Source organism: Siphateles boraxobius, unplaced genomic scaffold (genome assembly GCF_051911475.1).
Source record: "Siphateles boraxobius isolate OS27281-9 unplaced genomic scaffold, OSU_SipBor_1 25, whole genome shotgun sequence".
Taxonomy (NCBI): Eukaryota; Metazoa; Chordata; class Actinopteri; order Cypriniformes; family Leuciscidae; genus Siphateles; species Siphateles boraxobius.
In genome coordinates this window covers 23675998-23688942 of record NW_027508866.1, presented here as the reverse complement: position 1 = coordinate 23688942, position 12945 = coordinate 23675998, and the positions used below count along the sequence as shown (strand labels likewise).

Sequence of the window (12945 nt, the reverse complement as noted above, 5' to 3'; positions counted from 1 at the left end):
TGGAGTTAAGCTTTTCTTTGAGAAAAGAACAAAGAACGGCACTTAAGCCATTCTTAAAAAAGGAAGATATGTTCGGAGTTTTGCCGACCGGACACGGCAAAAGTTTAATATATCATCTAGCTCCGCTGGTGGGAAAACGCATGGGACTCACTTAGCCACAACCTTTCGTTGCTCTGGTTGGTTGTAGCGCTATCCTATTGCGTGCAGAGGGAATTTGAAAGACAACCGTTTATCCCGCCCCTCGGATTGAGGCATGCCAATGGTGAGTTCCCAGACCTAACATCTTGATGTGGGTCTGGCTTGCCAGGCTACCAACAACCTGCACCGGACCCCCGGATACCCTACCAACAGCCCGACTTGTGGAATGAGGCCCACCAATATGAAGTACTAAACCTCAAATATCTCTGGTGTGATGGTTGAACCCTCGCCTGGCCTGGTGGGCATTAGGCATATTCACACCTAGAATGATAAGTAGATAACTGGTATAAAGATAACTATAGCGCTAACTATATTAGCGTCCACACCAGCGGACGATATTGTTGTTTATTATAAGCACATGCTTGTCTGTCACTTTAAATGCTCAAGCTTTTTAAAGCAGGATGGATTCAGATTGGCTGTCAAAGTTTTTATCATTTGTCGGCTAGAAATAAAATCGTTCTGAAAGTTATTACAACGATCTTGTTTCTCTGTGCCGTTATCGTTATAGCTGTGGTGCAAATTTTAGATCTATATCTTTGTCATTATCATTATAGTTATCGTTCTTGGGGTGAACAGGCTTTAATTCCTTTTTCCATCAGACACTCTCACTTATGGGGTTAGAATTGTTCCATTATATACATAGATTATGATCCACAAGAGATTCACAAAAAAAAAAGAAATCACTTGTGCATTTGTGGGACAAAAATTGATCATCAATTTAAACAAAGTGCCCTTAGAATACAAAATGAATCTGTTCCTACCCCAAGTGTTAAACAAAATGTGATTGGTTGTAGTGAGAATGTGCTACGATTGGTCAGCACAATGTTGCCGTTATTTGATTGGCTTGAGTCGACGGTGGGGTTTTAGTGGATCTGTGTGCATATCTTGATGCTAGACATGTTTCAAAGTCCACAAATGTGTGCGGTGATCCACAAGTAGTGATCCACAAATGAATGCCAGGCAGAGTTTTGTTTGTGACAAAAAACACATTTCTTTTTATTTGGAATAATGGAACAATTCTAACCCCACACTCGCTCCTCCGTGACTGTTACTTGTGGCCCTGTAGGTCCGAGGAAGTTCAGTGCTGCCCTGAATATGCAATCTCAAAGTCTCCTTACCACCTTCCAATGAGCAAGCTTTCTCTGTTGCCTGTCCCACATCACCCCTGGTCACACAGGGCCGTAGCTATGTCACCAGGGTTGTTGCTGTTGGCTCCCCTCCGGGTGTCTGAAAAGACTGCCTGAAAATGTGTCTGAAAATGTGTCTGAAATATGTCTGAAAAGACTGCCTACAGCTCTAGAGGTTGAAGAAAGCGCTATTCTGTCATTAGTGGCTTTCGCACCGGGTAGTTCTAGGAACTAGACGGGTGGTTTCCCGAGAACTAATGGTTTCCCATAGGGTTGCATTCACACCAACAGTAGAAACTCTGAAGTGACGTAAGTCGAGCTTGTTGTTGTGACTTTTATTTTGACGGCGCGGCTGACCTTTATTTTGATGCTGTTGAGAACGCCAGAGCCTGATCTCACATACAACTTCCGCCAATAGTTCTAGGAACTATGAAAAGGTTCCTCTGGTGCAAAAGCCCCTATTCAGACACTCCAGTCTTCCTGAAGGCATGAGGTCCTTAGTTCATCTTCCAAGTCTGGAAGGCATTCTTCTCCCTCCTAGGTGTGTCAGTCAGCCTCTCTTCTGGTTACCAGTCTCAGACCAACCACGTCAACTGGGAGTCTCTCGATCAGTACATCATCCTGGATCCGGCCTTACCAGCTTCCACACGGATAATGATTTAAATTACTGAATTAAAATTAATTTTGATATTTGTCTTATCAAAAATGTCAGGGTGATCCAACTGTCCGGATATCACCTGAAGAAAAACAAAACAAAACAAAAAAAAACAAACAATGGTTTGGCATAAACTTTAAACATAAAAGTTGTGTAATTTTAATTCATGAATATTTTATCTAATTTTATTATTGCAAGACTGGTCAGCCAGTAGGCTATATGACAGGGACTTTGTTGTAGTTCTTGAAAAGTGGATTCTGTTAAATAAAATTTCTCCTGTAGGGCACTGTGAGCTTTACCCTTGCAGATGTCTTGTGCTCAAACAGCAACACACTAGTTGAAAAAGTCGGAAAGTAATAGGACCCCTTTAAACAAATAACGGTATTTACTTTTTTCTCACAACACGACATACTTTGAGGGCAAGCTATACGTAGTCGAATTGGAAAGAATCATGTTCACCCTCAGTCGTTTTGGATTAATTCCAGTTCGACTCGCAATTTAATTCAAAGGAACCGATTCGGTGATTCGCGATAACGAATCAAACATCACTAAAAGAACAAACAGTCCGTCCGTCAGACCGGTGAGCTGAATGAAATGAGGTGAGGAAACGGCATGTATTAATATAACGTTACACTATAGGCCTATCGGGTGTTTTTGTGTTATTCGCAGTATTGTATAAAGTGTAACCTATGTTTAGGTTTTTATCTATATGTAATGTTGGCTAATACATGTTGTGACTTGCTTTGAGCAGTGAATTAGCTGATGAGCTAGTTAGCAGCAAAGCTAATGCTATAAAAAATAAACCAAGGTTGGCAAATATATCCTATCGCAATGCTGATTTTATTTATCAATTTAAATGTAAAAGCACCATTGTAGTGCATTTTTGCGAGACTTTAAAAAACAACGCTACAATTCTCGGCAACCTTCATGTACTTTTAATGCAAAGATTTCGATATGTATTGTTTCTTTCTTTTTAGCGATATATATATATATATATATATATATATATATATATATATATATATATATATTACACACACATATATTACTTAACATGCATATGTGTTTACGTAGGCCTATGTGTATATAAATCTGCTATTAATATTCTTACACATGTTTGATCCGTTAATGCCTTTATTGATGATGTTGTCATGAAAAGATCATGTGGTCATGATCCACAGTTTAATGGATTATTTAAACAGTCCTGGACAATCTGTTGATGGTGACAGTTTTGTCTATTTAAAAATCGTTTGTGATATGTTATGAGATGACTTAAAACAGCAATTGAGAGGAAAAACTGAAAGCGCACTGAAACTGAACACTCATCCGCCCTTAGTCAAGTCAGAACTTTTAGAGCATCATAACTATTAGCCTAAACACTATCTCATCAGCAAGGGCGTGCGCTTTAATTTGTGTATGCTTATCTTCCAGCAGATCAGGTGTCTGACCCCTCTATGGAAGAGGTCAGCGATGAGGGGCTTTTACTCCAAGCTGGATACCTCATCTTTGGGCATGTCTGTGCCTCTGAACCTGGCCGTGGAGACTGAGAAAGCTCAGGCCCTGCTCCAGACCTTCAGCACTGCCTCTCTGTTAGCCAGCGGAGGCCTTGGTGCTTTCTGCTTCCTCGCCGACCACTTTCTGACGCTCCCCTTCATCCAAAACCATCTGTGGCTCAGGGCTGTCCTTGATAACGCCACCCATGGCATCATTGGACTCTGGTCCTGGGCCATTGTGATTGGGTTGAGGAAGAAAAGTGACTTCTATGAAGTCGTCTTGGCTGGGTTTCTGGCCTCTATCATTGACCTGGACCACTTCTACATGGCTGGATCGTTGTCGCTCAAAGTGAGACCTGTTTGTGTCTTTTATTAGCATCTGAAAACAGATTTTTTTTTTTTTTTCACTTGTACTGAAACTGTATTTACTTATGTACGCTGATTCCTAAATGTTTAGTTAGGAGCATGTGTAGGTAAGTCCTTAATTTTTTTTTAAATTAAATTTAAGTCTTAAATGGTACAACGTCTTCATAATCATTATACAATGCATTAAGTTTGGGGATGGACAAACATGAATTGCGATACAGCCTAATGCGATTTTTAAACTTCAAAAGACTATGATTTCATTTAATAAATATGAGCGCTGCATGTTTCAGCGTAAACCTTTTTACAAGTGTTTACTCTGGAAGTTGTGATCTGTGCCTTTCCAGGCTGGGGGGGAAAAAGAAGATGTGAAGATGAGAATAAAATATCAACTATTATGTTCTTGCTCATTGTTTCACAACTTATGATATTCTTGTCTATCACTTGTCTTTCTCCATTGGTTTCCTAAGTCATTGGTCAAGTGATAATGGCTGGTTACTGCTCCAAAAATCTCTCCGACATCAGAAAAAGGGAGTTCCACCCTGTTCTGACATCCAGAATCATGTTGTCTTCTGGCATATGTGAAACACAAAGGCACATTTTGAATTACAATCTACTGAAAATGTTTGAAACAAACACAACTTTTTGAGATTTATAAGGCTACGCTATGAGAAGTTGCTGCATCTCCCGCAGGACGGTCTTAGCCATGGAGGACCTCTTCAGCCACACCATGATAGCTCGAAGTCTGGCACACCACTTTGTAATGGCATTGATGCTGTAAAGCACCTGTGCTGCCAGGTTATGGGATGGGCAAAGCACTCAACCTTTGAAAGCTTCACAATCTTCAGTGAAACATCCATATTGCTGGCATTGTCTACTGTAGCAGCTACAACATTTGTGTTTATCTGGTATTTCTGTGTATTAGATGTCTGTGGCTCATACACAGCTTTGTTGTCTAGCAACTTCTGCTTAATGTGGCCATCACTGGTGTAGTGCACCGTAACTGTTAAATAGTGGTCCTTTGCCACTTGATGCAAGAACCAATGATGTTCATTCTCGTGTGTTGCGCAACACGTTTGAGCTTTAGCAAGAACCAATGAGGTTCATTCTCGTGTGTTACGCAACACGCTTGAGCTTTAGCAAGAACCAATGAGGTTCAATCTCGTGTGTTACGCAACACGTTTGAGCTTTAGCAAGAACCAATGAGGTTCATTCTCGTGTGTTACGCAACACGTTTGAGCTTTAGCAAGAACCAATGAGGTTCATTCTCGTGTGTTACGCAACATGCTTGAGCTTTAGCAAGAACCAATGAGGTTCATTCTCGTGTGTTACGCAACACGTTTGAGCTTTAGCAAGAACCAATGAGGTTCATTCTCGTGTGTTACGCAACACGTTTGAGCTTTAGCAAGAACCAATGAGGTTCATTCTCGTGTGTTACGCAACATGTTTGAGCTTTAGCAAGAACCAATGAGGTTCATTCTCGTGTGTTACGCAACACACTGAGCTTTAGCAAGAAAAGATGAGGTTCATTCTCGTGTGTTACGCTACACGTTTGAGCTTTAGCAAGAACCAATGAGGTTCTTTCTCGTGTGTTACGCAACACGTTTGAGCTTTAGCAAGAACCAATGAGGTTCATTCTCGTGTGTTACGCTACACGTTTGAGCTTTAGCAAGAACCAATGAGGTTCATTCTCGTGTGTTACGCAACACGTTTGAGCTTTAGCAAGAACCAATGAGGTTCATTCTCGTGTGTTACGCAACATGCTTGAGCTTTAGCAAGAACCAATGAGGTTCATTCTCGTGTGTTACGCAACACGTTTGAGCTTTAGCAAGAACCAATGAGGTTCATTCTCGTGTGTTACGCAACACGTTTGAGCTTTAGCAAGAACCAATGAGGTTCATTCTCGTGTGTTACGCAACATGTTTGAGCTTTAGCAAGAACCAATGAGGTTCATTCTCGTGTGTTACGCAACACACTGAGCTTTAGCAAGAACAGATGAGGTTCATTCTCGTGTGTTACGCTACACGTTTGAGCTTTAGCAAGAACCAATGAGGTTCATTCTCGTGTGTTACGCAACACGTTTGAGCTTTAGCAAGAACCAATGAGGTTCATTCTCGTGTGTTACGCAACACGTTTGAGCTTTAGCAAGAACCAATGAGGTTCATTCTCGTGTGTTACGCAACACGTTTGAGCTTTAGCAAGAACCAATTAGGTTCATTCTCGTGTGTTACGCAACACGTTTGAGCTTTAGCAAGAACCAATGAGGTTCATTCTCGTGTGTTACGCAACACGTTTGAGCTTTAGCAAGAACCAATGAGGTTCATTCTCGTGTGTTACGCAACACGTTTGAGCTTTAGCAAGAACCAATGAGGTTCATTCTCGTGTGTTACGCAACACGTTTGAGCTTTAGCAAGAACCAATGAGGTTCATTCTCGTGTGTTACGCAACACGTTTGAGCTTTAGCAAGAACCAATGAGGTTCATTCTCGTGTGTTACGCAACACGTTTGAGCTTTAGCAAGAACCAATGAGGTTCATTCTCGTGTTACGCAACACGTTTGAGCTTTAGCAAGAACCAATGAGGTTCATTCTCGTGTGTTACGCAACACGTTTGAGCTTTAGCAAGAACCAATGAGGTTCATTCTCGTGTTACGCAACACGTTTGAGCTTTAATAAGAACCACTGATGTTCTTTCTCATATTTTGCAACACGTTTGAGCTTTAACAAGAACCACTGATGTTCGTTCTCATATTACGCAACACGTTTGAGTTTCAGCAAGAACCAATGAGGTTAATTCTCATGTTACGCAACACATTTGCGCTTTAGCAAGAACCAATGAGGTTCATTCTCGTGTTACGCAACACGTTTGAGCTTCAGCAGGAACCAATGAGGTTTGTTCTCACATGTCAAGCAGGTTCGGTTGAGATTTAGTTTGTTCGCTGATCAATGATTAAATGTGAATCAAAGCCTAAAATAGATCTGCTCATCATATAAAGCGATCAAGTCTCTTCAGACATTTTGGACTAAACCGCTCAATTCATATGGATTAATTTTAGATGTCTTTATGAAAATTTTTGAAGTCAAAGTGGTATTTGCTAGAGATGCACCGATTACAATTTTTCTAGGCCGATTCCGATTTTTCGTGAGTTTGGCCTGCCTATACCGATTTTAGCCGATTCCGATTTAATTTTTTCTAACCACTTTACAGCAAACACAAATTTAATAGAACATTTTACATAGAACATAGAGCATTTTTTGAACAAATAAAATAAAATAGAACTATATAAATTATTACTCCTGGTGTGGGAAATGCACACATATCTAAGTGCAGTGTTATGGTATGGAAGAACCATTTTCACTTCCAATATTCAACTAAAAAATTTTTGATATATTTACTTTAGGAAACTAAACTACTGTATGAAAACAGGTAATGGCAATAAAATAAATATAGCCTTGCAGTATAAAGATATTTCTCAAAACACACACACAGGCCTATTGCAATCACTTGTTCATCAATGGCAAGTTCTATTTCGCAAACAGTTCTTCTCTCTCTGCCACATGTCCAGCCAGCTAAACACGAGCTAAGCTCGGGCAAGTGGAGCAAGTGCAGGGAAATAATAAAAATAATTTATTTTCTGACATAGCCTCCTCCAGTTCTTGTTAAAACACACCAGACATGCAAATTCTGTGCATTTTGGACACTTTTTGGGTGAAATCATATTTATTTTGTCCAACAAAAGTGTGCTTTCACTTCAATTGAGCGTGAGCAGCGCAGCAAAAATAGACTGTGCCGAAACCCGCACTTCACTGCTGCTCACGCGACGCTCCTGCTCGACACTCACGCGCTGCTCCTGCTCTCGGTGTGAATGCAATCATTGATTAACATGCATGCCGGAAAAAAACCCCGCGCTGTTCACGCTTGTGGTGTGAAACGGCCGTAATTCACAAGGTTTCCTACATGTGCGTTCCATGTGCATGTGTGATGCTGATGTTGCGCGATGTTAATCATGCGGCGCCCGAGTGCATTTGACCGGCAAAAAATCGGGATATATCAGACTGACCGGCCGGTCCCCCGTCGTGGCCGATCACGTGAAAATCGGCCGATTCCGATCACCAGCCGATCAATTGTACAATTAAATACAACCGGGGGTCCGTTAACTGAATGAATTGAGAATATCACCTGAAAATCAGATAACTTCAGCAATTTTCATTCAAGCAGCTGATTTCTGTAAATGAATGTAAAATAAATGTATATTGCAGCACAGGTTGAAGTCAGTACATTAACGACGATTTGAGACAAATAAATGTAAATTTAATATAAAACTGTACATCGCGCTCTGTGGCACGGCAGGATTTTGAACAAGGTCCTATAGCCATAGCTGGGCGCCGCCGGTGTGTGTAAGTTACACTCATAGAGAATAATGTTTTCGAATTTTAAAAGACATGGCACTACGCGGCGCTGTGCTTCTCGTCCGGTGTGCGACCCCTTTTAGGAAATGGACAGCGGCTGACGCGAACGCACACACCCATTTACTTGATAATAAAGCCGTAAAGTAGGCTATCTTTCAACTCAGGACCAGAGCTCAGGACAGCGGCACTTCTCACAAATACAGACAGGATTGGAGATCAAAAGTTTAACTGACACTTAACCGTGATCAGAGGCGTTTTCATCCGAGAAACGCTGTGATTGGTGGATAGGATATGGAGCAGGCGACTGACAGCGACATAACCAATCAGAGTGTGACAGACGCTTCACATAGCACCAACTGCAATGTTTAACTTTAAATGAATGTAGCCTACTGGCAGTCTGGCACACACGTGGGTGCTCTGTATTTTCCGTGGGTGCTCGACCCCCGGAGCACGGTATCGGCGCCTATGTTTGCGTAGCTCTCAATTGAGGGACAGAAAGCACTCAGATTTGATCAAAAAGATCTTCATTTGTTTAACGACATGAAGGTGAGCAATTAATGACAGAAATTTTATTTTTGGGTGAACTATCCCTTTAACTCCATGGTGTAAATATGACTTTAGACATTTTTGACTTGAACACCACCTGTTGTCCAATACAATATTTGAAAGATTTCAGGTAACATCTTAAGTTTTTTTTTTCTAGCATTTTAATTTAGATTTTTTTTAAATTATATATATATTAATATATTTAAAGATGACTAAAGCCCTATTCACATGGGATTAGTATTTGCGGACCTCGTGTGAATTAGAAATTACCCACCCACATCTGAATTTCATTAACACGGGATTAAGATCACAGACAACCTCTGCAATTATTACAAAGGACTAGAGGTCACCAGGTTATACTTATCCCATGCAAATAGGGCTTAAGTGACCACTGAGTAAAAACAAAAAAAAAAAATCAGTTTTTCATTAAATGTGCATCTGGATTTGACCAGTTTAATCACTTTTGCTCACGGGATGAAATAATCATGGTTGACGACTGCAATTACCGCGTTTCTACAGTGACATCAGTAATTTAAAACTTTTGCTACATTTTCACTGCAATTTAAACCAAAACACGGACCTTTATCCTAATATCCTAAGTTTGTGTTGTTCCTCTCCATCTCTCCAGGCTGCTGTGAATCTGCCTCACAGGCCTCCTCTGCACTGCTCCAGCCTGATCCCAGCGCTGTGCGTGTCTCTGCGCCTCCTCATGTGGGCCTGTCGGCTCAAGGACTCCTGGTGCTCCCTGCCCTGGATGCTGTTCATCTCGCTGACATCACACCACATCCGCGACGGCGTTCGCCGCGGCCTCTGGGTGTTTCCATTCGGCAACACGGCGCCCATCTCCTATTGGCTGTACGTCACCATCGCAGCCACCCTCCCTCACCTGTGCTCTGTGCTCATGTATCTGACCGGCACGAGAGACGTGATCTCCACCAAACATGGAGTCGCCATAGACGTCTGACACACTGTCTTAATTGTGGATGTTTGTTTGTTTGTTTCCTACATGTTTGCACAAACATGGCACTGGAAATATTTTCATCAGCGCTTCTCTGCATCTTTGCCATTCCAACACACTTTGTCCTTTTTCTTTCAGAGATTTCCAGTCTGTTTGATACTTTTAACTACTGTAGTTGTTCAGGGTATCAGTGTGAAATCAGGTTGCATTGACTTTGAAGACTGTGAAAATTTTAATATGTACAGTATGGTGAGGTTTAGCGTTGGGCGAAGTTAAATTTTAGATCTATTTTGCAGCATTTTTAGTACAATATTTCTTATAAAAATCTATCTCCGAGCAAATAGAGAAGTGACATTAAGAATTTTAGCAGGTTTTTGACCAATTGATAAAATATTTTCAGTGTGTGTGTGTACGCACACGCACACGCACACGCACACGCACACGCACACGCACACGCACACGCACACGCACACGCACACGCACACGCACACACACACACACACACACACACACACACACACACACAACATTTGAAGTGGATCAAAACTTTTCACTAAAGTTATACATGAATTTTGAACAATACCCGTTCCTGTCTTATGACAACTTTGATGAACTTTTTTTGATCAACTTCAAATGTAGACAATTTTTTTTATTTTTATATATATAAAAGATGGTCAAAGATGGTTATTTAAAGTAGTTGATGATATTTAATGTTGGCTAGAATTTAATAATTGATTAATTTTAACCAATATAACAATAGTAATAAAACATTTACCCACTAACTGTATATTAAGACACCACACAAAGGCTTCAGTGAGCGATTTGAGTGATAATGCAAACACATTGCTGATTTGTAGTTTTAAATCAATTGTGGCACAACCAAAAAAAGGCCCATTAAAGTCGCTTTCAAGACGAGCATCTTTCTGTTGGACAATTTGCCAAATCCGTTTGATCAACTTGAAAATTTTGGGAAATCTTTCAGCCTTGTGCAATTCCCGATCACTTGGATTTCTATTACTGCTCATTAATGCCCCTGTTGCTACTAAGATTAAAAGTCGTAATGTTATTAATGCTAATGAGAAAATGAAGGATTGCGAAGTGACTTAAACTTAATGGCTAAATAAAAGTGCTTTTAAATCTAGTGCGATTAATTAATATTGGAGGCAGAATCATTGTGAATATTGGATATTGTCGCCCAGCCCCAGTGTAGATGGTCAGAAAGCACCTTTACAAAACTTATTTGAAAGTTTCAGCATTGTGTTGTTTATATTTAGCTTAGACTTGTCTATTCAAATTATGCCATTTTATTGCATTGAGTTTCCAAAGGAACCACAGGCACAAGGCTGGATTCATACTCGACTCATGATGTGTCATGCGTCCAGGAATAGGCATTGGGAATGGATGTGTGTTGATGGTCTTAATGCTTGTGCGAGGTGATTCTGTGTTGTGTATTTGCAGTTGAAGGTCACTGTAGGCGTATTTGAAGGATGTGTTTCTCTCTATAGTGATTGAAAAACACGGCTAACATGGAAAACTCCTTAAGGAATCGGGTAACCTTTTAAAACAGTACAGAAATACTTTCTGTTGTTACTGAAGATTATTGCTGCCTTTTTAGCCACAGGCTTTGGAAAACTGTAAATACTTGCCAACTGGGGTTTTATTTCCAAACCACTTGGGACTTTTAAATTATTAAATTAAAACAAATATTAACCGTCTTTGTATACAAACTGCAATTCTGCTTCTTGGCAATTAATCCTGCTCCACCAGGTCATTTTGTTTTTATTCTGTTGTTTTAATACTTCAACATTGATGTGAAGTGCAAACACGTTCCTGGAAGCTTCAGATCTTGGACTAAAGCTCACCTCTGCTTTTTTCCAGGTCAAATAATAAATCAGACATTGTTCAATATTAGCTTTTACAGTACAGTGCACCGTTGCAGTTGGCATATGTATGTGTGTGTGTATATATATATATATATATATATATATATATATATATATATATATATATAATTCTTTGGTAAACTTTGTTTTTTATATTTTCAATCGCGTACTGGGGGGGTTATGTTGTGCCCAGAAATATTGAATCAATAATTTAATCTTCGTTGTCACATTTTGTCTACATTCACTGTACCCATTTCAAACAATTAATTTCCAATAAATGGAAACAGTTTGTATTTGTTTGCTAAACTAATTCTCATCATTATACATTAAGATGTTAAATATTTTAAGATTTTGAAAATGACCGTTCAAACTTTTGTGTGTGTGAAATGCTGAGTTGATTTAAATGGATCAGGAAGCACATTTATTATTGTTGTCAATACAGGTGATTGGCTTTGAGTTACAGCAGTGTAATGATATGCTTATTTTTGATAAGTAGTGATAGTATTGCACATTTATTTATTATGGTATTAAGGGTAACAATGTTTAAAGAACATTTTTGGTTTTGCTTCAGTTGTCATGGCCTTTTCAAACCTGCAGAGGGACCTGTAGGCCAACTCCAGACAATGTTTTTTTGTTCCTTTATATTTACATTTTCTGTTGTTTTTTGTTAACTATGAAAGTGGGGTAAATATTTATTTTATTTATATGCTTTTTTTTTTTTACACTTAATTGAGATTTGTTAATAATGTGGTGTTGATGCATTGTCAAGAAATTACTGAAAGCAGCATTTGTCACCATGCACACTAAATGTGCATTTGCACTCTTCTGTTGTAATTGGTTTCAGTTTTTATTTGTTGCTTCTGAAGCCTTTGGTTTTGAACGGCCATAATGAAGCTTCATGTGAAATGCTGTTGTCTTCTCAAGCATTTGATTAAAAAAAAACAAGAGTCACAGTTAAGTCAATATAATAGTAGGGTAACATTGGAAAACATGCCACACTTAAAAACAGTGTGTGTTTACTGGTTAATTTTAACATTTCGAGATGAGTTCAGCATGTAGGATGGTGATGCACCGTCCAATATGTTATTAAAGGGATAGTTTATCCAGAGAGAAAAGTGCTTTCTTAATGTATGTGTTTGTTAATTTAAAGTACTTCCAAACCTGTATGATTTTCTGTGAAACACAAAGATATTTTCAATTCCAAACATTCTTCAAAATCTTTTGTGTATGTGTGTGTGTGATATGTTACAACTTGAGGGTGAGTAAATGATGACAGAAGTTTAATTTGTGGGTGAACTATCCTTTTATGGAATG

The 12945-nt window shown here is 39.5% G+C and overlaps 1 protein-coding gene across 2 annotated transcripts; it reads left to right on the top strand.

Annotated features, from left to right (window-relative positions):
* Positions 1-2507: 2507 nt before the first annotated feature.
* Positions 2508-11478, top strand: tmem267 (transmembrane protein 267). Of its 2 annotated transcripts, none has more exons than XM_077243246.1 (3): positions 2508-2579; positions 3412-3822; positions 9419-11478. In XM_077243246.1, the coding sequence occupies exons 2-3, from the start codon at positions 3451-3453 to the stop codon at positions 9752-9754; spliced, it is 708 nt and encodes a 235-aa protein (XP_077099361.1). In that variant the 5' UTR covers positions 2508-2579; positions 3412-3450; the 3' UTR covers positions 9755-11478. The 2 variants fall into 2 exon arrangements, with proteins under 2 accessions (XP_077099361.1, XP_077099362.1); XM_077243247.1 differs by having other exon boundaries at positions 2513-2579; positions 3415-3822; positions 9419-10159.
* Positions 11479-12945: the final 1467 nt, after the last annotated feature.

Excerpts from the sequence above, each read along its gene's own strand:
- tmem267 (XM_077243246.1), top strand. The coding sequence starts at position 3,451 with ATGAGGGGCTTTTACTCCAAGCTGGATACCTCATCTTTGGGCATGTCT. Across the intron at positions 3,823-9,418 it reads CTGGATCGTTGTCGCTCAAA|GCTGCTGTGAATCTGCCTCA; the intron begins GTGAGACCTGTT and ends CCATCTCTCCAG.